Source organism: Solanum lycopersicum, chromosome 11 (genome assembly GCF_036512215.1).
Source record: "Solanum lycopersicum chromosome 11, SLM_r2.1".
Lineage (NCBI taxonomy): Eukaryota > Viridiplantae > Streptophyta > Magnoliopsida > Solanales > Solanaceae > Solanum > Solanum lycopersicum.
The window spans coordinates 58,416,605-58,442,510 of NC_090810.1; the positions used below are offsets into that span (position 1 = coordinate 58,416,605).

At 31.4% G+C, this 25,906-nt stretch overlaps 3 protein-coding genes across 9 annotated transcripts; 1 reads left to right on the forward strand and 2 right to left on the reverse strand.

Moving 5' to 3' along the window:
• Positions 1-29: 29 nt before the first annotated feature.
• On the reverse strand, positions 30-6,234 carry LOC101257437 (protein PHR1-LIKE 1-like). 3 transcript variants are annotated; one of them, XM_010315048.4, is made up of 7 exons: positions 6,155-6,234; positions 3,533-3,752; positions 2,299-2,375; positions 2,167-2,209; positions 1,965-2,022; positions 1,708-1,777; positions 30-661 (listed from the first exon to the last, which is right to left on the reverse strand). In XM_010315048.4, exons 2-7 carry the CDS (start codon positions 3,741-3,743, stop codon positions 146-148), a joined length of 975 nt encoding a protein of 324 aa, XP_010313350.1. In that variant the 5' UTR covers positions 3,744-3,752; positions 6,155-6,234; the 3' UTR covers positions 30-145. The 3 variants fall into 3 exon arrangements, with proteins under 3 accessions (XP_010313350.1, XP_069146794.1, NP_001307345.1); XM_069290693.1 differs by lacking the exon at positions 6,155-6,234 and adding an exon at positions 6,011-6,110 and having other exon boundaries at positions 3,533-4,502; NM_001320416.1 differs by lacking the exon at positions 6,155-6,234 and adding an exon at positions 6,011-6,098 and having other exon boundaries at positions 39-661.
• An 8,026-nt stretch (positions 6,235-14,260) lies between these two features.
• Positions 14,261-15,656, reverse strand: LOC104644770 (acylsugar acyltransferase 3-like). Its single transcript, XM_010315049.4, has one exon. It carries the CDS (start codon positions 15,631-15,633, stop codon positions 14,350-14,352), a length of 1,284 nt encoding a protein of 427 aa, XP_010313351.3. The 5' UTR covers positions 15,634-15,656; the 3' UTR covers positions 14,261-14,349.
• Positions 15,657-17,939: 2,283 nt separating this feature from the next.
• Positions 17,940-25,527, forward strand: ABCB18 (ABC transporter B family member 18). Of its 5 annotated transcripts, XM_019211207.3 has the most exons (13): positions 19,727-19,886; positions 20,030-20,084; positions 20,166-20,215; positions 20,280-20,341; positions 20,426-20,647; positions 20,793-21,031; positions 21,116-21,641; positions 21,729-22,002; positions 22,107-22,915; positions 23,034-23,294; positions 23,719-23,982; positions 24,590-24,886; positions 25,053-25,527. In XM_019211207.3, exons 1-13 carry the CDS (start codon positions 19,868-19,870, stop codon positions 25,401-25,403), a joined length of 3,429 nt encoding a protein of 1,142 aa, XP_019066752.1. In that variant the 5' UTR covers positions 19,727-19,867; the 3' UTR covers positions 25,404-25,527. The 5 variants fall into 5 exon arrangements, with proteins under 5 accessions (XP_010313352.1, XP_010313354.1, XP_010313353.1 ...); XM_010315050.4 differs by lacking the exon at positions 19,727-19,886 and adding an exon at positions 17,940-18,276 and having other exon boundaries at positions 20,166-20,341; XM_010315052.4 differs by having other exon boundaries at positions 19,594-19,728; positions 20,166-20,341.
• The last annotated feature ends 379 nt before the right edge of the window (positions 25,528-25,906 follow it).

Sequence of the window (25,906 nt, forward strand, 5' to 3'; positions counted from 1 at the left end):
ATAAACCAACTGCATTAGAAACCAAGAGGTAGACCAAATGAGTACTATATATATATATATATGACAATCAAAGGTTACAGAATTAGATGAATTGAAGTCATGTTGCACAATACAAGAAGGATGCAGGACATCGAATATCGAATAACTATATGTTGCTACCAGAAACTTTATGATCCTCGATATCAAGAGATAATCCTGATGTATGATTAAATTGGTCCCTCATCATAAAAACTGAATGTGGCTGCTGGTATGGTGGGCTCACGCTTGATTCCAATATCTGATGTGGAAGTGCCACGTTGCCCACTCGTTGTTTCTTTGAGGAACTCTCCCCGTTAGGGCTCTCCATTAGCGAAGTTTCTTGGCAATCAGAGTCTGGACTGAGAGGAGAATGATGTGAGGAGAATGATTCGTCCATAGAAAGGCTCTTGGTTGAGGTATGTGCATTTACAGGCTTATCAACATGAGGAGCCTCAGATGACGGTGCAGGAGTTCCTGGATCAGTCCTGCTATCAGATTCTGGGCCGTTGTCACCAGTTGGAAGAGCAGTGACCCCAGAACCAGGAACGTCTGAAAGAACTCCACTCAACCGCTGTTGCTCTTCGATTATTTTCTTCAAATACTTACCTTGAGCTTCTATTCTAAGTTGTAGCTGTTTCTGCACCTGTTAATGTAAGAAAAAATGAGGGTAGTCACAAGCATAAAACTTCTGCAGCACTTCATTAACAGGAGTCCCTCATGCAGGATAATATGCTTACCAAACTCGGGAGAAATAAAGTAAAGATGAATTTAACTTTACCCAACTAAATTACGGTCCATTTCATAAAGAATGGTCAATTAATCATGTGCTCTTTGGTGAAACAATAGATAAACTCTATCAGTGACTAGGAAATGTTCTTGAGCATGATGAAGCTAGTCTATAACGTATGAACACTTCGTTTGTTAGCTGTGCGAATGCGCATGTCCAACAGTTAACCTGAAAATGGTAAGACATGGGAGTTTTGATCCTCTAACACAGGATATTGTTAACCTACGAAAAAAGATAGTCTTTCTGCCCCCAATGCGCATGTCCAACAGTCTGCCTGAAAATGGTCAGACATATGGGAGTTTTGATCCTCTAACACGGAATATTGCTAACCTACGAAAAAGATAATCTTTCTGTTACATTTTTTGCATTATTCCTCTCATTGTGCATCATTCCTCTTCGTAATAGCTTAGAACCATGTGGAAGGCTTAGTCTCTACCATCTCAACCACTAGAAAACGAGGAAAGTTTATACTTTCTGCTACATTATTCCATTTCATTTACAATGCAAGGATGGTGTATATCACGCTAGTGCAGTTGCTCTCTGCTTTCATGACTAGCATAAATATAAGACCACATTTTAAGAGATGCAGCTTACTTACTGATGCATCTAAACTTTCTTCAGACAAGTTACGTAAATGAAGAAAAAGGATTCTTGCAGGTCTTTGTTTAAGCGGTAATGTTGAAAAACAAAAGGTTAAAGCAAAAATTAGAAGTCCGTGGCTATCATTTGCTTATTATTTTTTGCAACTTATAGAAGACAATTTTCCCATTGGACAAGAGAAGGATATTCTTGCTACACAAAGCAACAAGAATAAACTCTGAACCACAATTGTTTACCTGTCAATAAAATGTTTCCTGGGGACTATAACTATATCTTACCTAAAAATAATTAAAAGAACATACCTCCAGTTGTTCATGCAGTCTCTTTTGCACCTCCATCTGCAGCTTTAGAGCCGTAGTGATTTCCACTCCTCTGTTAACAAACAATTCTCTCTCAGGTCAAATATTTAAGATCCTTAAAAATAGAAACCACTTCAATTTTTTTAAACAAAAGACCGCCTTAACGGCCATGATAAGAGTACAAGACAAGCTCAGATACATTCTCAGTTGGTGAGCATTCAAAAGAGATCTACAGAAGCAACAAGGAAAAATCTACTCACGATGAACCATCCAAACTTGAAAGCATATCTCTTGGTTCTTTCTTATCAGAGTTTTTCCCTTGCAATCACAAGATGAAGCCACATCACTAAGTTAGCATTATTGGAGAAGAACCAACCTCAGCCACATTTTCAAATAATCAAGCTAGGTTCAAAATATAAGTAGTACGCAACCATGAAGATTTTGAATTCCATCAGAACCTACCATCAGATGAGGAATCTGGAAGATATTTAGCAAGTCGATATTTCTGAATCAACAGGAAAATAGATGCAAGTCAGTTACAAGCAACACAACCCCGAAAGAAAAGATGTACAAACATGGTGAATGTATCTATACCTGTAAATGGCTTTTTACATGGTATATGGTAAGCCCTTGTACACCCATGACTCTAAGAACGCCTTTCGGTGTAGCTCCTGAACCATAGAAAAGCTCTTAGAATCTTTTATCACAAAGGAAGGTAATTTTATTAATGAAGAGCACCAAGGAGGTAAAGCAGAAGTGCAAGAGGTCCTAACAGTACAGCAGTTACATATAAAGGCCATCCAAAAGATAGGCTGGATTTTCTAACATACTGCCCCTACACCACATGTACACACGAGCAAATACAGGATAACTTTGTACACTCCTCAAAGAGTTTTTACTCCCTCCGTCCTCCTCTTTTTGTAACATTGTTTGACTGGCATGGAGTATAAGATAGCTTGACTTATATATTATACAAGTAGTAGTTACAGTGGACTAAATATTTTATAAAAGCTGAGAGTTTAGTTTGAAAGAGAAATCATCAAATTAAAGCTTAAATTTTGATAACTTAGATAAATCTGAATTCTAGAAACTTAAAGTAGTTAGATAAAGTCGTAATACTTTCAGTTGAATAGTCAGACGTTTTGGGACGTTCAGAAAAGGAAGAAGTGTAAGCATTAATTAGGAAAAAGGTGTATTAGTGATTACAGTTGTCAAATCTAGATCATTTGATGATTTAACTGATGGAAGACCACACAGATCATAAAGCTTCTTCAGCTTCAAGAAAAAAAATTTTAAAAAAAATCACAGATTATATAAACATACAAATTGAAACTTGTAGCATCTTGCAAATTTACCAAAGGTCGATTCTATATCTCCAATTGAAAAGATTAAGATAAAGCTGTCGTTTCCTTTTTTCCCCACTATGTTGCATAAAGCTATGGCTTGAGCAAATATATGAAACGATAACCAACAGTTGGATCAAGTGAAATTTGACCCCCTTGATTCTTGGGAGAAAGCTTGCTTTTACGTAAAAATCTACCCTCGGTTATTTATGATTTGTATATGCTTGAGCAAGCGTCTTTGTTAAGGTGTTTAAGAATTAAGGTATATGTACAAAAAATAATATTTGATCTAGATAGGTTGTTTATTTTGCCGGAAAAGGGTGTTAAACTGAGAGCATTTCAGCATATGCAGTTAGGTCCCTGCACCCCACTATAATGGTTCCAACAAAGGTAGCACCCAAGCCACTCCAACATAGACGTTGGGGTCCATAGGCAGGGGGGGGGGGGAGGGGGGGGCTGAACAAAGTGGAAGTCCAGAAACTTACTATCTGGGCCACCAAGTTGTGCTACAGCATCAACAAATCGTTCATGAAGCTCATTGGTCCAACGCAGACGTTGCTTTGAGGCAAGACTAGAACTGTTGTTGCCTCCACAGGAAGGGTCCATTGAACCGCCACCACAGTCTAATGACTGACTATTGACAGCAGCATTGTTGTGTGCTAAGCTTGAACTGGGAACGCCTTTGGGCTGATACATTTCATTTATCTACAAAAAATAATGACACAGACTTCAAAAGTACTATAAGAATTTCAAAGTCAGCAAAACAAATAAAAGAGCAGTACTTCCTGAAATTCACCACACAGAGAAGCAAAAGATCTAGTCCTCTTGAAATGCTCCGGTTTTCCTTGATTCCATGTGAAATTTTGTACCAGATACCCCTTTTTACATTATTATAACAATTCTCTGGCCAACTAATTCACCTATACCTCAGTTAACTCATCATTTATTAGAAGTGACCTAACCATCAAAGTACTACAGTGGCTCGAGCACCAACTGCTTTTGACTGGGGTTTAAGTATTTATAGAGGCAAAAAATGCTGAAGTATGATCGAGCAACCAAAGACTCAGAAAAGGTCAGTGGGTACGATTTGGCTAAGGCAGATGAAGCAGCTCTGTATTTCCTCGTGCTGCGGGATCAAATCTCCGCTCGAGCAATTTGTCTTTTTCAGATGATACTTTTTACTTTGTTGTTATTCCTTTTTAGTTTCTCATTTTTATTTTTACTTTCTTCCCAATTTCCACTCTGCTCCAAAACAACCATCTCTTTTTTTTTCTTTTTCCCTTTCAATGAGAAATTGCTCTTCCTCAACGACGTCCTTCTTACTCCTCTATTAGAGCTCTTTTTCCCCCAATGAAGCTTCAACTTTCTTCTTATCCCTCTCCGTGGTCTCAATAGTTGGATTTTGTGCAGAGGTGATTCCCTCCTTCCTCTATTTTTTTCTATTGATTTCTGAGACTGAGAGACCAATTAAATATAGTTCAAAACATTTTTTGTGCAAATTTAGGAACTTTCAAGGTATGCTAATCTAAAGCTAATAATTTTGCAATGAATTTTGATTTTGGAAATGAATTCAGTGTAAGCATTGATGACACTATATATGTTTTTATGGTATGTAAACACCAAGGAAAATTATAAAAAAAATCTTTTTAGCTGTTATTAATCATAGTTTACTTGTTAGATAGTTTCACCATCAAATATCAAATAGTTGCACGCTATTACTTAGTGCCTATATGCTATAGCAACTCTAGTTAAGCCAGTCGAGAATCCATGACTTTAAAATCCCGAGTCCACCACTGTTGCTATCCAACTTCGCCCTTCTACTCCAAAATTGACAAGTCTATAGTAGTGTAAGTACAACATTCCCTGTTATCAACAACGATAATATATCTCCTTATCTCTTCATTAATGAAGTTAATTACTTTATAGAAAAAAACGAGGTTAAGCGTATAAGCTAGTTCATTCATCATCAGATCAATAATATCTCTCCTTATCTCTTCTCTCGCCTTACTCCATCTGTGTAGCTCAATTCAGAAGCTAATCCTTTTCTTCTTAGCTTCTTAGGACTTTTTCAGTGTGCATGCTCATTATCCTCCTGTAAATTTAGAAACTAGAGATTCTTTGAAACTTAACGACTTGTGATTTCATCAGCTCATCAAGTCACCCCTTGTATCATATCATATCATATATTGCATTTCATCTTAACACTAATTTTTAAGCTAATGAGCATTTCACCTTCTTCTCCAAAATTAGCTTAATGAGCATTTCACCTTCTTCTCCAAAATTAAGTATTTAAATGAAACAATTTAGAGAAGTTCATATCCCAGCTCTAACATTTCATTTAAAAGTGAAGCATCATCGTTGTTGTAGATATAGTCAACCGATATACAACAACAACATACCCACTGAAATCCCACAAGTGAGGTCTGGAGAGACTTACCACTACCTCGTTAAGTTAAAGAGATTGTTTCCAAAAGACCCTCAGCTCAAGTACAACAAGATATACAAGAACAAAAACCCCAAATTTTAATATATGAAAAATTCATAATTACAATCACCCTTATAATTTCACCAGCTATTTAACTTCACCCCATGTATCAAACATCACATTTCAGGTATATACACACGTAAAAAAATAATAATTTTAACCATATATAAACAGTATAATTTTCCACCGAACACGATATTCATAACAAACCCCCCTCGGTCCTTGCTAGCTCCACACCCTCTCCAAAAAGTAGTCAACTCAAGTCATCTACCAAAACCCTAAATTATACGTCTAACCCACCACATAAAACATCAAATTAAACCATAAAAATTCAATCTTTTCAAACTTCTCCACAACATAAACACACCACAAAATCAAGAAATTCACCAAATAAAACGAAAAAAAAAATCAGAAAAATTATAATAAATAAATAAATTATACTAACAAATGAACTCATAAAAGAAGATCAATTTCTTACAGTGATAGATAATTAAGGCAGATATTGGATCTTCGAATTCTTCACTCTTTCATTACAAACTGAATTTTTTTTTGAAATTTTTGAAGAAAAAATTCATATTGAGAAAAAGTAAAGGGGTTTTAAGTAAATAAAATTAGAACTGACCGCGGGCAGGATTTAGCTGACCGGAGTTGAGAAATACATTGTTGGGCCGGCCCGGAATCTATTTTGTAATATTCCGGCACATTGTGATTATTAATCATTTTAATAAGTCCTTTTTTTTGCAATTTTTTGGCTTTTCTTTGGACCACTCTTTTCTCTCCAATGCTTTTCTTTCATTTTCCAACTTGGTGTTTTTGTTTTATTCGTTTTCGAATGATCCTCAGCTCAAAAGTACAATACGTAGGTATGTGAAAAGAGAATTATCGTAAAAAAAAAACTATTAAAGGGAACAGTAACAATCACGAATTAATGTGATGATTTCGATGGAATTAAAGAAAAACAAGATATTCTAAGGTTATGTTCCTTTATAATCTGGAGTAGTATCGTGTATTGTCCGGGCCCTTTGAATTTCATATTTTGGGTTGAGTTTACCATAGCTCTGTCCCTTATATTAGGCGGTTATTATATTTTATTACGTTTTACTACCGTTACGCTGGAATAAAAGGATCTACACGAGCTCTCGTTCTACATCGTAATGGTAGGACCGGTAGTGGAGTGGGTCTTATACTTTTTAACCTACATTTATCTCTTCTTGGACCCACTGGATTCAACTTGTTGCACCTCATCACTTGGGCATCTGCACATTTTCCCTTCATACATTTAAATTATCTAAATTTTGCTTCTTTTATCTTTTACGCCACGAAAATTATTCTCACCTTGTCATCGATATCTTTATTCCTAATATTATCTTTTTTAGTATGTTCACACACTTACATTTTCTTAACATAAAATTTTTTAACGCGTCATAAATTTTTTGTTTAGTTTATGAATGAAATGGTGATAATATAGTATACCATATAATGAAGATAATATATATGGTATCCATATCCTATAAGCCATAGAGAATTCAAACTTCATTAATTTTTATAATTCGTATTATCTAGAGATTGACTTTTTTTTACTAATAATAAATAAAAGAATTACATCTGTCACTTTATTTTTAGAAATACTTATTTTTTTAATATGTTCACGTATTATTAATAGATGGCTTTATAAGAATAGGTAAAGTTATTATTTTATTATTTTTAATATGTTCACGTATTATTAATAGATGGCTTTATAAGAATAGGTAAAGTTATTATTTTATTATTTATAAAGCTAAACAATAGTCAAAAATTGAAATTGAATAATTAAATAAACCTTCATTGCATCTTTTCTCAAGACATAAAATTATTTTTCATGTGCTTTAATTTGTTTGGAGTTTCACATGACATATTTGGAGATGACTAGACCTTTTTTTGGCATTCTTTAATTAGAGCATCTCATTAGTGATTAAAATAATAATAATTTAGTGAATCTCATTGATCTTACCTTTATTTTAATGGGGTTGTGATCAAGAAGAATATATTTTAAAATACTTTTTTTTCTATTTCATTTCTAGTAATTATTTAAAAAATAAGATTAAAAGGATTATTTTGTGCTTGTTTATATCACAAGAAAAAGATGCTATTTTCTTCCCTTAAAAAGTTGGCTAAGTGGCGCTTTTTTTAAAAAAAAAAAATTATGCGGCTAAGCAAACTTATATTATTTAATTACTCATTATAGCTATAGGCTATAATTACCACTTGCGACTAACATTATACATTAGTTACGTGAGTTGACTTCGAGTTTGTATAATTAGTCATGTTTGTATATGTATAATTCCGCAGGATATACAAATACATATTATAATATACATATATAATTCACCTCTCTCCCACTCTTTGCCCTCTCTCACTCGCCTCTCTCCTCCCTCTCTCAATCTCACTCGCCTCTCTCCTCCCTCTCTAAATCTCGCTTACCATTTATACAAATGTATATGTATAATATACAGTTATATACAATTATATACGAATACAATTCACCTCTCTTCCACTCTCTGACCTCTTTCTCTCGTCTCTCTCCTCCCTCTCTCGATCTCGCTCGCCTCTCTCCTCGCTCTCCCAACCTCTCTTGCCATATATACAAATATGTATGTATAATATACAATTATCTAACCAATATACATATACAATTCACCTTTCTCTCACTCCTTCCCCCTTCTCTCTCGCCTCTCTCTTCTCTCTCCTAGTCTTGCTCGTCTCTCTCCTCCATATGACATGTAGCTACAAATTGTAATTATCATACTATAGCTATGAAGAGTAATTAATTTTTTATAAGTGACAATATGTGAAAGTTTCCCTCTTTTTAATGAATAGAAGTGGAATATACGAGTTCAATAAAATTTATTAGTTTTGGCTCAAATTTAATATGCAAAATCAAATTAATAGTTATTCATTTAACAGCATACTTAAGGTTGGTATTCTAAAACTCAAAACTCGTAGGATTTAAATTTTATATCTATCTCGATTTGACATCCTTAATAGTACTAAATAAGGATCACAATAATATTATTGAAGAAATCAAAATAGCCTGTAAGTTAGGAAAATTTGGTTCATACAAAGCTAACACTAAACAACTAACAAAGATAACACAAAATATTACTATGAAAAAATCCCTTGCTCAAGAGAAGAAAATCACGATTTACAAGATGTATGATTTCAGCAACCATTTCCACTAACTTCAAAGGAAGGTTTTAGATTAAATTTTATAATTTAAGGGACTAATCGAGTAGAATTAACTATAATTATTAGTGCTACTTTTTAAGAAGTCAAACTTGTCTATTACAACGCCAAATGCAAAACTATTCACTTCAAATTAGGAAGTATTATACTAAATAATAACCCTAGAACTTATATTATTATGTTCATATTCTGATCGTCAATATTTTATCATTCTTTTGATATTTTGACAGGACAACTATGTAGATATAGAATGGTGACTTTTCTTTTATAATAAAATATAAATTCGTAGGTTAATTTTTATATTTGAAATATAAAATTCTTTATCATTTAGTGTATTAAAATATCAAAATATTTGGTCAAAATTTGTAGATCTATTATTGATAATCTTAGAGATTATATTTCTATATAAATTATTATTATTATTATATATTATAGTTGTCATATATATATCGGTATAATTTTATAAAAGGAAAATTGTATATAATAGCAAACTAATAACCTATAATAAATGGAGTAGCTAGGGTTTGATTTAATTGCGTTTCATAGCAAACGTCTGCAAAAACTTGCCAGGCGCCTCTCTCCCAAATATCTCACTCGCCACTCTCCTCCAATCTCTCGATCGCTTCCTCACTTTTTATACAAACACAAGTGTATAAAAATTATTTCTAATTGTATACAACAGAGAAATTGTATAAATACATATATTTTTGTTCCCCTCTCTCCCCTCTTCCAGATCTCGCTCTCCACTCTCCCAAATCTTGCTCGCCACCCTCGCCTTTCTCATTTATACAAACAGAAGCGAAATGTATAAATTGTGTTTCTGTTTGTATAAAGCGTAAGAAAATTGTATATACACATGCAAGTACATATATTTTCGTCCTATACACTTATAATTATACAATAAAAATACTCCCCTGCCCGGTTTCCTTTGCCTTTCTCTCTTTCTCGTTTTATACAATTTTCAAATTGTATCTAACTTCTCTCTTTCTCATTTTATACAATTCGATTCAATGTATATTCCTTGTCAAGTCTCTTTTGTATTTCTCTCTTTCTCATTTTATACAATTTCAAATTGTATATAATCGTTCTATACACTTATAATAATACAATTCGTTATATACACTTCGTTTTTATATAGTTCTCTTCCCAAATGTCTTTCTCTTTCTTGTTTTATACATTTCGTTTTATACAATTTGCTTCAACTGTATATGTATTGCGAATTATACAGTTTCTATGTTTCTATGGAGCGCAATTATGCAAACTTTGCTATATCATACAAATATGAATTTCTTATTTGCTATATGTGAAAATTGTCCTTTTATAAATAGCATGTTTAATTTGTTATAAAGACGGTTGTTAAGCTTAATTGTTGTAGTTAGATGATTGTTATATTCTGACTATGTTATCATAAAGGACTCGTTTGGTTAGAATGATAAGAAATAATAGATCTTGAGATTAATTTTTGAATGAAGTTATTTCATAATAGTTGAGATAAAATTACAAAATAACTAATCACAAAATCAATTATCCTAAAATTTTAATATATTTTTATTTATTGTTGAGGATGAAATAAATAAGGGCAATTTTCATATATAGTAAACAAAAAATTTATATTTGTATGTTTATAGCAAAGTTTGCATAATTTTGCTATATAGCAAACATATAACTATATAATTCGCTATACATATACAATTGTATAATTCTCTGGCCTAAATTGTATAACTCGCTGGTCTCGCTATATATATATACAATTGTATGATTCACTGGCCTAAATTATATAATTCGCTGGCCTATTTCGCTGCAATTATATAATTCTCTGGCCTATTTCACTGCAATTGTATAATTCGCTAGCCTATTTCGTTGCAATATGTGTATAAAATTTGCTTTGCATACAATTAAATCGAAGTAAAATGTTTGTATATTGTATAATTATAAGTGTATAGGAAGAAGATATATGTTTTTATCTCGCTTTATTCAAAAACAGAAACACAATTTATACACTTCTGTTGTATAAAGCGAGAGAAAATTGTATTTCACTGCAATTATATGATTCACTGGCCTTTTTCGCTGCAATATTTTTATAAAATTTGCATTTGTATACAATTGAATCGAAGTAAAATGTTTGTAAATTGTATAATTAAGTGTATAGCACGAAGATATATGTTTTTGCATGTGTATATACAATTTTCTCTCGCTTTATACAAAACAGAAATACAATTATACATTTCTGTTGTATAAGAGCAGAGGGAGAGTGGCGAGCGAGAATGAGAGAGTGGCGAGAGAGTGTTTTGGAAGAGAGGGGACTAGCAAACTTTGGCAAACGTTTGTTATGGAGCACAATTAAATCAAACAGTAGCCACTCCAATTTGCTATTATATACAATTGTCCCAATAAATAATCTCCGAATAACAAACAAATAAGCCCTTAAAGTACAACATACCCTTCAGATACAAAAACACCATACGTTTTTATTTAGTTTTGGGATAATGCATAAGTACCCCCTCAACCTATGACCGAAATTTCAAAGACACACTTATATTATACTAAGGTTCTATTACTCCCCTGAACTTATTTTATTAATAATTTTGTACCCCTTTTTGGCCTATGTGGCACTATCTTGTGGGCCCAACGCTGATTGATTTTTTTTCAAGCTACTGCCACTTAGGTCGAAAAGGGATAGAAAATTACTTATAAAATAAATTCAAGGGGAAATAGGACCTCAGTATAGTATAAGTGTCTTTAGAATTTCGGGCTTAGGTTGAGAGGATACTTGTGCATTTTTCCTTTAGTTTTTTCATATTTTTCTGTTCACATTTCGCCCACATTTTTTAGTTCACACTTTACATAAGTAATGTAACCCAACAATATGCACATATAATGTAGGAAAAATTACTTGGATGAATGTCTTTTAATAAATAATGACTGATTTTAGCGATAATTTTTTTATTTATTACCATTTATATCAATACTGTGTTAAATTTGCAATATGTATTAAAAGTGAATTATTTATACAATACATTTGTGTCATAACTATTTTTAAAAATATATTATGCTTGTTTGTTAAGAAGTTGACACATTGTATTATAAGTGTATTAAAATGTGTGATAAATATATTATCCATCAATAAAACTTGTATTATATGTGAATAATAAATTATTTTTTTGTAATATGAATTAAAAGTGTATTATAAATGTATTAAAAGTGATACAATGAAAAAAATATTATTGCTATACATGGTAAATATTGTTTATTTGTAGTATATTTATGTAAGTTTCCCTAAAAATAATATATAATACATAAATATGTCATTTAACTTGACTTCAGCTAGCATTCATGCCCTCCGACATTGAGCGTAAATAAATAGACACTTACATTTATTTAAAATTGAAAAGAAGACACACGTATCATACGTGACATATAATATACATAACGTATAACACAAAATTACCATATAAAACCTATATAAGATTAGTTCCGAATTCCAATACAATTATATATATATATATATATATATATATATATATATATATATATATATATATATATATATATATATATATATATAAAATCTTATAAAGATTGCTAATTCCGCAAAATACTCTTAGAACGTGTTGTGTCACATTGAAGAAAAGTGTAACATGTTCTAAATACGTTTGATAGGACAATATCATATATTATATGTGCATATCATATATTATATGTGCATATTGTTAAGGTTATTTGTGTAAAGTGTGGACTGAAAAATATGGGCAAAATGTGAATAGAAAAATGTGAAAAAACTAAATAAAAATGTATGATGTTTTTGTATCTGAAGGGTATCTTGTACTTTAAGGGCTTATTTGTTTGTTATTTGGAGATTATTTACTCCATTCTCAACGATAAATAAAACTGATAATTACAATTTTAAGATAATTGATTTTGTGATTTAGTTATTTTTGTAATTTATCTCAACTATTATGGAATAACTTTATTAAAAAATTAATCCCGAGATTCATTACTTCTTATCATTCGTATCAGATGAATTCTTAATGATATTTTAGTCAGAATACAATAACCATCTAATATAATATAATGATTAACAATTTTTATAGAAATATAATCTCTAAGATCTATAAATTTTGATAAAATATTTTGATATTTAATACACTATATAACAGAGAATTTTATATCATAATTTTATATTTTAAGTTTAAAATTTAACCTAGAATTTATATTTTATAAAAAAAAATCATTCTATATCTATATATTTATCATGTTAAATATCAAAAGAACGATAAAATATTCACGATCGAAATGTGAACATGATAATATAAGTTCTAGGGTTATTTATTAAGTGTAATAATTCCTAATTTGAAGTGAATAGTTATGCATGTGGTGAAGTATGTAACAAACATGGTTGACTTCTTGAAAGTAGCAATAACAAATATAATTAATTGTGCTGAAATTAGTCCTTTAAACTATAAAATTTAATCTAAAACCTTTCTTTGAAGTTAGTGGAAAATGATTGCTGAAATTATACATTTTGCAAGTTGTGACTTTTCTTACTTTGAGTAAAAGATTTTTTTTACAATAAAATATTGTATTATCTTTTAATTGTTTAGTCCTAGCTTTACATGAATTAAATTTTCGTAACTTATAGGCTATTGATATTGTTATGATCCTTATTTTAGTACTATTAAGGATATGAATCAGATTAGGTATAAAATTTAAATCTCAAGAGTTTTGAATTTCGAAATATCAACATTATGAATGCTTATGAATTTGATTTTATATATTGAATTTGAGCTAAAACTAATATTTTTGTCCAACTCATATATTCCGCTTATATTCATTAAAATAAAGCGCCACTATGCCAACTTTGAGGGAAGAAAATAGCATCTTTTTCTTGTGATAACAAATAAGCACAAAATAATCTTTTTTGTTCTTATTGTTTAAATAATTACTAGAAATAATATAAAAAATATTCTTCTTGATCACAACCCCATTAAATTAAAGGTAAGATCAATAAGATTCACTAAATTGTTATTATTATCACGAATTAATGAGATGCTCTAATTAAAGAATTGTCAAAAAAGGTCTAGACACCTCCATATGTGTCGTGTGAAACTCCAAACAATTAAAAGCTTCTCCATGTTTAGTTTATACTTCGATTCATCTCGATTTATATCAAACTTTTTTTAATCAATTTTTTTTTTTAAAAAAACGATTCGTTGCTATATTAAAAAATAACAATTTAATTTTAATATATTTATTCTGTGTTAAGTCAAACAAACTCGTAATTATTTTGCTAGCCTATATAATTGTGATTATGGAAGTGTAAAGGACACATTCAAACTTTTCTTGATAACTAAAATGGCATCATCAAAAATTCTTTCTAGGAAAATGATTAAACTTTTATCCCCAACTCCATCTTCACTTAGACAACACAAATTATCTTTCATGGATTGCATAAATCGAAATACTAAACCTAAGCTAGTATGGTAAATCGAAATCAAATTCATCAAAATTACAAAAGAAATAAGTTGAAATATAAATCAAACTTGTAAAACATTCTCAAAATAAGAAATAAAATAACGTAAGACACCCTTAAAAAATTTATTTTGTTGATTGAACCATTGGAGAAGCAAACTCTAGAAGCTCTTTGTCCTCTTGAAAAATTGCCATTTCATCTTCTGTTAAGGTGATTTGTGCATCTATCCCTTCTTCACTTGGGTCATCAAAAAGCATGATACTTTTCTTAGTTGGATATTTTGTATTAGAAACTTTTATAGGCTTGCCCCATCCAAAATTAGCCTTACTATATAGTCCAAAATTGTGTACACTTGTTGATAAATAAATATCAAATATATCCTTCTCCATTATGTCTACAATGCCTCTCACTTTTTCAAGTGTATATGGAACTATCTTATCCGTATCTAGATTCTTCAACTCGTTTCGAATTTGTTGTTTAACATTTTGCATCTGAGCGACGTAGTTAGGCAACTCTATCTCGTTTTCCGTCGTTGCTATTATGCTATAGATACACGTCGCATTTCCCATCGTGTCTAGCGGAATTAAAGGGCGTAAATTTATTACCTGGCTTATCAAAGATGGTTTAAACGAGCCCAAATTTTTCATCGACGCAATCGCCCCACATTTATGAATAAGTGACGTCGCAACTTCAACGCGAGTTGGATTTTGAACTCCGGTAATGCTCCTTTTGAGTCTTTTTAAGTTCGAGGATGAGAAATTGTAGGCTCTTGACACGTATCGTTGTGATTGAGGAGAACTATTTATAGACATAATATTTGGTGCACCCTCGATTAGTGGAAAAAATGTAGATGCATTGAATTTAATTGATGGTTTGAAATCCATGTCTCGAGCTGTATTGGCCCAATCACTAATGAATTTAGCTATACAATATCCATCAACAATTTTGTGTGACAAACACACACCAAGTCCTATTCCACCACAATCAAAATGACTTAACTGAATCACTAGTGGACTTCGATTCACGCTACTACTCCAAGGCAAGTCTTTTGGGTAGACTATATCCGCAACATCATTACAGCGGCTATTGAGAATATCGGACATCGAATGATTTATTCTGACATTTAAATACTCAACACCAATGTCATTGCAATCGACGTAGGTGTTATTATCCTTGATTCGTCCCGCGAAGGGATAATAAGAGGATAGTACTTTTGAAAGGGAGTTTTCAAGAATTTGTGATATTTGTGTTTTGGTATGATTTTTAGGTTTAGGGTATAAGAAGGCAAATGGGGAATATTGAGGAAGGTTTATGCAATCCATGAAAGATAATTTGTGATGTCTAAGTGAAGATGGAGTTGGGGATAAAAGTTTAATCATTTTCCTAGAAAGAATGGTTGATGATGCCATTTTAGCTATCAAAAAAAGTTTTTGAATGTGTCTTTTACACTTCCATAATCACAATTATATAGGCTAGCAAAATAATTAACGAGTTTGTTTGATTTAACACAGGAAAAATAAAATTTATGATTTAAAATGAATATTTTAAAATGAAATTGTTATTTTAATATAGAAACGTATCCATTTTAAAAAAAATTAATTAAAAAATAAGTCATATAAATTGAGACAGATGGAGTATAAATTACACCTGGAGAAGCTTTAGATGAGCTGTAGATGTTGACTAATTAGTTATTTTCTGCATCTATTTGTAATTAATAAAATAGTAATGCTAAGAGATTTGGGCCAAAATTGAAAATATCACTATTTTTTTCCTCTTAAATTATCACCAACAATTTATTAAAATACGTCTCGATATATATTTGATGATGCGGTAAACACTTCCTCTTTGTGTTTAAAAATAAAGAATTGAAGATTTTTTATTTTTTTTTAATAATAGATTATAAACATCCAAGGTATCATTTGTTTTGCAAGGTTCTTACATAATATCATCAATTATTTATTATAATACATCTAGAAATTAATGAGTTAATCAATATATATGGACGAAATTTTATGTGTAAATTAAGTTACAGATCTTTTGACGATTATATTTAAACGCTTAATTTAATTAACTTTGAAATTATTTTAATAAATAGTTAATGATCATATCTACTTCAGATTTTGAAATACGAAGAATAAATAGTTCATGTAAAAAATTCACAAAAAAAGTAATATTTTTTTAAAAAAATTAATCATTATCTCTAAAACTAAATTATTTATGAATCCAACGGTGTATTCTTAAAGAATTTTATCCCCATGTTATTATTCGAAATTTCGTATTAATAATAGTATGAAAAACAATTTTGTAATGGCAACACGTTAAATTACAAAATTAAACTAAAAAAGCAGTGCAAATTATACTTGGCACGTTCTTTTATTTTGATAAATAATAGTATAAAATTAAAAGGGAGGAAAAAATTGAAATTCGATATATAAATTTGAGATAAGATCTTTGAAAATTTGTTGCTAATTATTATATTATTCCAGATTTTAATTGTAGCTATAAAATTGAATTAAAAAGTACAGCCATGTGATAGGAAAATATATAAAAAAAATTGTTGACCATCAGTATAATAATTTTATTAAATTTAGAGGAAATGACGTGCTTTCTTGTTTCAATAAATAATTTGATTTTGAATATTTAAGAGAATATAATCAATCATATTAAAGATTTAGGCTAATTGTTTTTAAAAAAATCATGTTGTAATTTAAACATCAAGAAAGTAATTAATTTATTGCATGACGTGCTTGCTTGCTCTATTTAAATAAATTTAATTAAACAACGTGCAAGTCTGTGAGTTGATATATCAATTTAAGTAAAAAGATAAAAAATAAAAAAATAAAAAAACAAGTTTACTAAATTTATTTATTTATTTTAAAAAACTTAATCCCTTCTTAGTATTTGAGGTATATGATTATTTTCTTTCGAGATGAAATAGATCAAACACATTTATGTTGCGTATAATGAATACTAAAATGTAGTCAAATCAAATTTAAATCTTTCAAAAATAGAGTAATATAAAATTTTCGTAAGTTAAAATTCGAGGAAGCAGTAAATATTTATATTCAATAAAGAATAGTGTGAACAGATGTAATCGCTCTTTCATCAGAAAATCACAAACATATTCAATGTGAAAATGTGTATTCATATTACATCGTTTTGAGAAAACACATACTCAATTTTAATCCACACCTTACGGAATCCAACAATCCCCTCACGAATATCGATCTTTACATTTTCAAAAAAACACAAAATACATAACTATGATATAATACGTACTGTCTTCGGTTGACATCCAAGTCCTTCAATTTTGAATGTACACAAATAGACACATAAATTTGTGTAAAATTAAATAAGTAAACATACACATCTTACAAGACGTAATATTAGTATAACACGAATTGCCATCTAAGATGCAACATAGGATGAATATCTTGTCTGTTTTTTTTCAATTTTACACAAATTTAAATGTCTAATATTTATATGCTCGATAAAAGTTATAAAAACATATAAAATATCAGTTGTAACCAAACTAATTGTTGATCAATTAATAAACTAAAGAACTTCACAGCTGCCATATATATATTTTGTGATTCATTAGCCAACTAATTGATCTTTTATATATCCTTGAAGAAAAAAATCTCAAAACGTGCAAAGCATCTAGGTTCTTATTTAATTATTCCATTTTAATAGATTAAATCCCCTCTACAAATATATCTATTACTTGTTAGATCAACAATTAATTTCTCAAGAGGACCAAAAAAGTGACTAATAACAACAATAGTTTTGAAGGGTCCTCTTCAATATTTAGTGAAAAAATGTCAGAAAAATCAAATGAAATTAAGAAAGAGAGAAATATTGACACTAAAACTATTTCACTTTACAAACTCTTTTCATTTGCTGATAATACTGACAAAATATTGATGTTTTTGGGAGCAATAGGTGCTTTTGGCAATGGACTATCTTTAGTTATTTTGCCTGTGTTCTTTGGAGATTTGGTGGACTCATTTGGACAAAATCAAAGTTCAGGGGTGCTTCAACAAGTTTCCAAGGTAATTTATTTTCATAAATTTATGTTACCATTAGATTACTAGTAAAACTGTCTTCGCGCTTTGTGTTTGTATTTATAGTCATTTATTTGACACTTAGTTCCCTTGTGAACAATGTTTTAATGATTAGGCTGGAATAATAACGTGATTTGAACCTGCAATCTTTAGGTTATGAGTCTGATGAATGAATCAATTTCTTTTATATAGTTTCCCTATTCACTTTTGAATCACGTAAAAGTTTATAGTTCGAATGTAATAGATCGTGTTAAAAATATAATTAAGTAAATAGTTTTTTTTTTTAAAAAAAGTAACTACATTATGGAATCAAAACAAGCAAGGTCTCGGGGAAAAGGAAAATTAAGACTGATATATGAGTGAGCGTGTTGAAAATATAACTAAATAAATAAACATAGGGAGAAGGGTCTGATATACCCCTCAACTTTGTCATTTAGAGCTGATATACCCCTTGTTATGAAAGTGACTCATATATACCCCTACTTGTAAACAAATGATTCACATATACCCTTTTGATCTAACGGAAATGAAAAAAAAAATAATTTTAATCTAAATTTTTATTATTTTTTTCTAAAAAATATAATCCCATATGAGTAAATTTAATACTCGTCAAACATATTTTTTTGACTTTTTTTTGTTTCAATGACTAATTTATAATTATTATTTTGATAATCAAATTTATTTATGTTTCACTAATATTCTTGTAAAACTTATTGTAGATGACCATATTTTTTCTTCGAATACGAAATTAAATTACAATACACAAAAAAAATAGTTTAATTTTTTATTCTTTAAACTAAGGAATGAAATAAAAAAACAAAATAAGAATAAGAAATTCAAATAATTATAATAAAAGAAGTCAAAAAATAATTTATGTATAAAAAAAAATTAAAATATACCTTGAACTTTGATAGAAGAATCATATATACCCCTAAATAATTTTTTTAAAAAAATTAGAAGTAATAAATATAAATTTAAAACTAAAAACTTCCGTTAAATGAAGGGTATATGTGAGCCATTTTGTAACGACAGGGGTATATGTGAGCCGTTTGTATAACGATACGAGCATATATGAGCCATTTTTATAACGAGGGATATATCAGATTCAAATGACAAAGTTGAGACTCTTTTCCCATAAACATATAAGATGAATAGTATAATTGAGAGGGTCAAAATAAAAAAAAGTTAAAGAGTTCATTATAAAAAAATACACCTAAAATATTTCATATTTATTGATTTTATAGTAAATTATGTCGTGTTTATTGAAACTTACTTTAACTATTTATAACAATAACATATTCGATAAAAAGAGATATATGAGGAAGTTTGAGTGTATATTCGCTTTGTGGTCAAGGGTCATTCGAACCCCCTTCGAACGAAAAATTACTATTCATATATGGCTAAAAGATATTTTCTTTTATATATGTTGAACTCCTTTTGGTTAGTTCGATTTTGAACTCGTTCGTGAAAATTTTAGCTATGCCACATTTAACATCCCCTAGTAGTTCGGAGATAGAGATGTTGTTTATGAAACATGGGTGACTCTAGTAATACCTTAACAATGTAGACAATGTGATGGATGAAACTATGTAGAGAAGGTGTTTGATGAAACTTCCCAAAGAAGAAACCTGAAATGATTAATCTATTGTTATTCGTTATCATATACATTGTTGTTGCTAATCCTTCAGAATGTGTATATTATGAACAATCATGACTCTTGTTAAGCATTGTTATTTTTCAGGTATCATTAAAAATGGTTTATTTGGGCATGGCTGCAGGTGTAGCATCATTGCTTCGTAAGTCTTAACTAACTATTTTTTGTTTGTGCTAATTGTTTTTCTAAGTTGCTAAATTTTTTGTGTTATTTGTTTTGTTAGAGGTGTCTTGTTGGACGCTTACTGCAGAGCGACAAGTGTCACGACTAAAGGTATTGTATTTAAGAAGTACTGTGCGACAAGACGTCAGTTTCTTTGATACGGAAGTGAATACAGGGGAAGTTATTGCGAAAATGTCTGGTGACATTTTTGTCATACAAGATGCTATGGGCGAGAAGGTACGAGAGTGTTGTTGAAAATGTAAAAAAGAAACAAGTTTTGGATATGGATATGTTATATAAAAAAGTTTTGCTTATGCTCAGGTGGGGAGGCTCATAAGGAGCATGGCAATGGTAATAGGAGGATTTGTTACTGCGTTTATCAAGGGGTGGCTTCTAGCAATTGTTATGCTATCACCCATTGTTCCACTGGCGATAGTTATTGGTACCATGTACCTCTTCATGTCTAGAAAAGCTTCGCTTTCACAAAAAGCTTATTCTAAAGCAGCTAATGTAGTTGAGCAAACAATAAGTTCCATCAGAACAGTAAGACTTCAACCTTACAGCTTATTAATTTTCCTGTCATTTTAATGAACCAAATGTGTCATGGCGATGTTATTGGTTTTTACTTCGAGGGATGTTAATTTATATCAGATTTAAACATACTTTCTCTAACTTTTACTTTGTACAGGTTGCATCGTTCACAGGTGAAAAGGAGGCTTGCGAGAAGTATGATAAGTCGTTAGAGAAGGCATACAGATCTGGTGTACATGAAGGACTTGCAAATGGCTTAGGCATGGGATCAGCCTATTTTATTCTCTTCTGCAATTATTCTTTGGCTTTCTGGTATGGTGGAAAGATGATCTTGGAGAAAGGATACACAGGAGGTTCAGTGTTGAGCGTAGCTCTAGCTGTGCTAACTGCTTCATTGTGAGTATTTTGTCGATCGATCTTGAGTAACTTGTAACATGGTTTCAAGTTTAATGTGCTGATCATTTAAAAACTATATTGTAGTTCAATAGGTGAGGCATCTCCTTGCTTAGCATCATTTACAGCAGGGACAGCTGCTGCTTACAAGATGTTTGAGATTATAAAAAGAAATCCAGAGATTGATGTGTACAACAATAGTGGGATAGTTTTGGATGACATCCGTGGAGAAATAGAGATAAAACATGTCTGTTTTAGCTATCCAAGTAGACCAACAGACAGAATACTCAACGATTTTTCATTGTTAATCCCAAGTGGAAAATCTACTGCTTTGGTTGGTGGAAGCGGAAGTGGGAAGTCCACAATTATTAGTTTAATTGAGAGATTCTATGATCCACAATCAGGTGAAATTTTTATAGACGGACATAATCTCAAAGAGTTTCAGGTTAAGTGGATTAGACAGAAAATTGCTCTAGTAAGTCAAGAACCTACTTTATTTTCAACTAGCATTAAGGAAAATATTGCATATGGGAAAGAGGGAGCCACCAAAGAAGAAATTGAAGCAGCAATTGAGAAGGCAAATGCAGCTAAATTTATTAATAGGCTACCTGAGGTTCATATTTTTAATATGTTTTTGTTTGACTTGATTCGAATGATCGTACATGAACATTGTTTTTTAACTTAATGATTTTTCTTGTAGGGATTAGAGACAAATGTCGGTGAACGTGGAACTCAACTCTCTGGTGGACAAAAGCAGAGAATTGCTATAGCAAGGGCAATTCTGAAAGACCCTCGTATTTTACTTCTAGATGAGGCAACAAGTGCTCTAGATGCTGAGTCAGAGAGAGTTGTACAAGAAGCACTTGACAGAATAATGGTTGATAGAACAACCATAATAGTCGCGCATCGCCTAAGTACAGTGAGGAATGCTGATAATATTGCTGTCGTTCATCAAGGCAAAGTTGTTGAGGAAGGTATAAACATTTATAAATTCAAAGGGAAGCCATAATACAAGATATCTTTTCCATGCCGATGTTCTCGGATACTGAATGCTAATATCATTATTTATATATCTCAGGTGAACACTTTGAGCTATTGAAAGATCCAGAGGGAGCATACTCACAACTTATTCGCTCACAGGATGTATCTCAAGCAAAAGAGCAACTTTGCCTGGATGATGCACAACATTTTTCTACTGAGTTAAGACCAGAATCCAGAAACAATGATGATATTACAGCAATTGAAGAAATTCCTGAGACTAGATTGGCAAAAAGCTCAGACATTAATTCAGAAGAATCTACAAAGCTTGAAAAGAATCCAGTTACTCGCCTTGCGTATCTTAATAAGTCGGAGTTTCCTATGATTCTTGTGGGAGCAATAATTGCAATAATATCGGGTTGTGTATTCCCCGTTTTTGGAATAGTTTTAACCAACACTGTTAAATCATTTTATGAGCCACCGGAGGATCTAAAGAAAGATTCACAGTTTTGGTCACTCATGATTATGGTTCTTGCAACAGTACTTCTGATTACAACTCCACTAGAGACACTATTTTTTACTGTGGCTGGTTGTAAGTTGATCCGACGAATTAGATCAATGTGCTTTCAAAAGGTTGTCCACATGGAAATTGGTTGGTTTGATGAGACAGAGAACTCAGTTGGAAGACTAGCCACAAAGCTCTCTACTGATGCAGCTGTTGTTCAAGTTCTAGTCGGGGATGTATTGGCAAAAATAACTAAAGATCTTGCAGCTGCAATTGTTGCGGCTATGATTGCTTTTCAAGCAAGTTGGTTGTTGTCTCTATTTCTCATATCCATGATACCATTCATGGTAGGCAATGCTTATCTTCATAGCAAACTCCTTCAAGGGTTCGGTTCAGAATCCAAGGTTTGTTTTATAATTATCTTTTTCACTACGTTTCTGTTGGCTTGTATAAATCCACCACGAGTCGAGAGACCAGCTTAAAACCCAATTGTCAACATTCTCTTTTCTTCTTCTTCTGCAGAAGTTGTACGAGCAAGCAAGTCAGATAGCCAACGATGCAGTCGGAAGTATAAGAACAATTGCTTCTTTTTCTGCAGAAGAGAAGGTAGTGGAGTTATATACGAAGGCAAGTGACATTAAGGGAAAGACCAAAAAAGGAATGATCAGTGGGATTAGTTACGGAGTTACAACTACCTTTTTATTCCTTGTATATGCAGCAAGTGGTTACGTTGGAGCTCGACTTATGGAAGATGGCAAAATTACATTTACTGATTATTTCCGCGTAAGCTTTAATTTACTTCGCATCTTTATATATGATGCTTCTTTCTTTTCTCAATCAATGATAGAAAAGGGAAACTAGAAGTTTGATTTAATTATGAAAGCTTTCTTCGTCTTTCATCCATCAGTCTATATAGAAACCAATATACAATCCTACTACCTTGAATCTTGATACCTGAACTTTGTCATTGAGATGAGATAAGTTAGAAATGAAAAAGGGAAAATGCTAAAATACCGTTAAAATCATAGATACTTTTAAGCCTACAAGTCATCTCGTCGAGGGTGAAGTGACAAGTTTAAAGTTATATAGTTTCTAAATATAAAACGTATAATTCTTTGTTGAGATAGACCAAAAAGAAAGTGATCCTGTAAATAGGTTCTCTGAGTAGTAACTCTTACCTCATATAACTTTATTCTATCCCTTGCAGGTTTTCTTTGCTGTGTTTTTAGCAGCAATAAGCGTTTCTCAGTCAAGCTTCATCGTTAATGATTTAAAAAGAGCTAAGGGTGCTGCTGCTTCAATATTCTGTATATTAGATAGAAAATCGAAGATAGATTCAAGTAAAGAGGACGGCTTAACTTTAAACCAATGCAAAGGAGTGATAGAGTTTAAACAAGTATGCTTTGCATATGCAACGAGGCCAGACATCCAAGTTCTTAATGGCTTAAGTTTGACAATTCCGAGCGGACAGGTATGTGTATCTCTCAAATCACAGTGACATTTAGATTATTTTTAGAATTATATTATCCGAATAACAGCAAAACTTGGCATATAGAATGCTATAACAGTTGATAGTACGGGAAATTTGTAAAGATTCACAAGTAGAGGGATCAAAAGTACACAACAATATTAATTGAAGGTTAAATGTGCTTAGTCAGATATATTAAGGACCAAAAATAAGAAAGTGGGGTCTGTGGAGTTTTACGTGGTAGAGGTTGTTTCCGATAGACCTTCAGCTCCAAAAAGAAACAATTCGAACCAGTACAGAAAAAGAAATATCATAAATGAATAGGTCATGGCAAAATATCAATAACAACTTGACAAACCAATCCTGAACGTTAGTCATAACATGATCGGAGTATGAAAAAACACACAGATAATAACCAAGCCTAAAGGACAAGAAACTACGAGAGTAATATTAAGACTAATAGTACGGCTAATAGGACAGAGAACTAAGTGTGACCACACTTAACTATCCAACTAACCTCCTATCTCATGTCGTGTCTAATAACCTCTACTCCATACTTCTTCAGTGTCTTCCTAGATATTAACATTTATGTTTGATTACTTACCTACAGTCAGTTGCTTTAGTCGGAGAAAGTGGCTGCGGGAAGTCTACAGTGATTTCACTCTTACAACGATATTATAATTTTTCTTCGGGTCAAATTATGCTTGACGGGATTGACATCCAAAATTTCAATTTGAAATGGCTGAGGCATCAAATGGGGCTTGTGAGCCAAGAGCCAGTTCTGTTTAACGACACAATCCGAGCCAACATAATGTATGGGAAGGAAGCTGGAGAGGCAACTGAAGCAGAAATAATCGCTGCAACAAAACTAGCAAATGCCCACAAGTTCATTTCTGGCTTACAACAGGTCATCTCATCTTGAAATATCTATAAATATTTGACTGTAAATTCAATTGTAGTAAGTCGTTCCAGGAACACATAGATTTCACATTCTGGATCCGCCTCTGACACATTAACTATTTCAAGATTCTGTGCTTTCAATGTTTCTAAACCTCCAAAAACTGTGATTTCAGGGGTACGATACCATTGTTGGAGAGCGAGCTGTTAAGCTTTCAGGTGGTCAAAAACAACGAATTGCCATTGCACGAGCTATTATGAAGAATCCAAAAATATTATTGCTGGATGAAGCTACGAGTGCACTCGATGCAGAATCTGAAAGGGTTGTCCAAATGGCATTAGACCAAATCATGGTAAATCGAACTACAATCATCGTAGCACACAGATTATCGACAATCAAAGAAGCAGACATAATTTGTGTGGTGAAAAATGGAGTCATTGTAGAACAAGGAAATCATGATACTCTTATTAGTGATGAAAATGGACAATATACCTCTCTTGTCAGACATCATATGGGATCTATCTAATTATTTTTCTATGTATATTTCTCATTCATCATATTCATTTCTAAATTGGATTTTCTTGTGATTCATATTTGTTAAATTTGTCGAAAATTTAAGATATTCAATTATATACTATTTTTTCTTTCAATGATTCGATTTACACAGTGTTTATGCTTATAGTCGTATTTATCATATCATCGTATCATATCATCATACAACAAACAAGAAATTGTTAATTTCACTAATCATCATTTTATCATGTCAACACATATGGAATAGAGGTAACTAATTATGTAAGTCACTGTATATTGATATAAGGCTCTTTAATTTCTCCTTGGAAATTTTACCTTTTTAATTTGCAGCATTTGGTTTTATTTTATTTTGGAGGTTAGATATTGTGTTCATCTGTTGTCGCTAAAGAACTTGGTAAATTATTTGGTTTATAACAGTGTTTTCAAAAAAGACTCATTTATGTTATCCGTTAAAAGTTCGGCTCATCTACATAGAACATCCAATGAATAAATGAT

Coding starts and splice junctions, on each gene's coding strand:
- LOC104644770 (XM_010315049.4), bottom strand. CDS start 15,633: ATGGCATCATCAACCATTCTTTCTAGGAAAATGATTAAACTTTTATCC.
- LOC101257437 (XM_010315048.4), bottom strand. CDS start 3,743: ATGTATCAGCCCAAAGGCGTTCCCAGTTCAAGCTTAGCACACAACAAT. Junction 2,210..2,298: donor ATGTAAAAAGCCATTTACAG/GTATAGATACAT, acceptor CTGTTGATTCAG/AAATATCGACTTGCTAAATA. Junction 662..1,707: donor GACTGCATGAACAACTGGAG/GTATGTTCTTTT, acceptor TTACATTAACAG/GTGCAGAAACAGCTACAACT.
- ABCB18 (XM_010315050.4), top strand. CDS start 18,043: ATGTCAGAAAAATCAAATGAAATTAAGAAAGAGAGAAATATTGACACT. Junction 20,342..20,425: donor AAGATGCTATGGGCGAGAAG/GTACGAGAGTGT, acceptor GCTTATGCTCAG/GTGGGGAGGCTCATAAGGAG. Junction 21,642..21,728: donor TTATTAATAGGCTACCTGAG/GTTCATATTTTT, acceptor TTTTTCTTGTAG/GGATTAGAGACAAATGTCGG.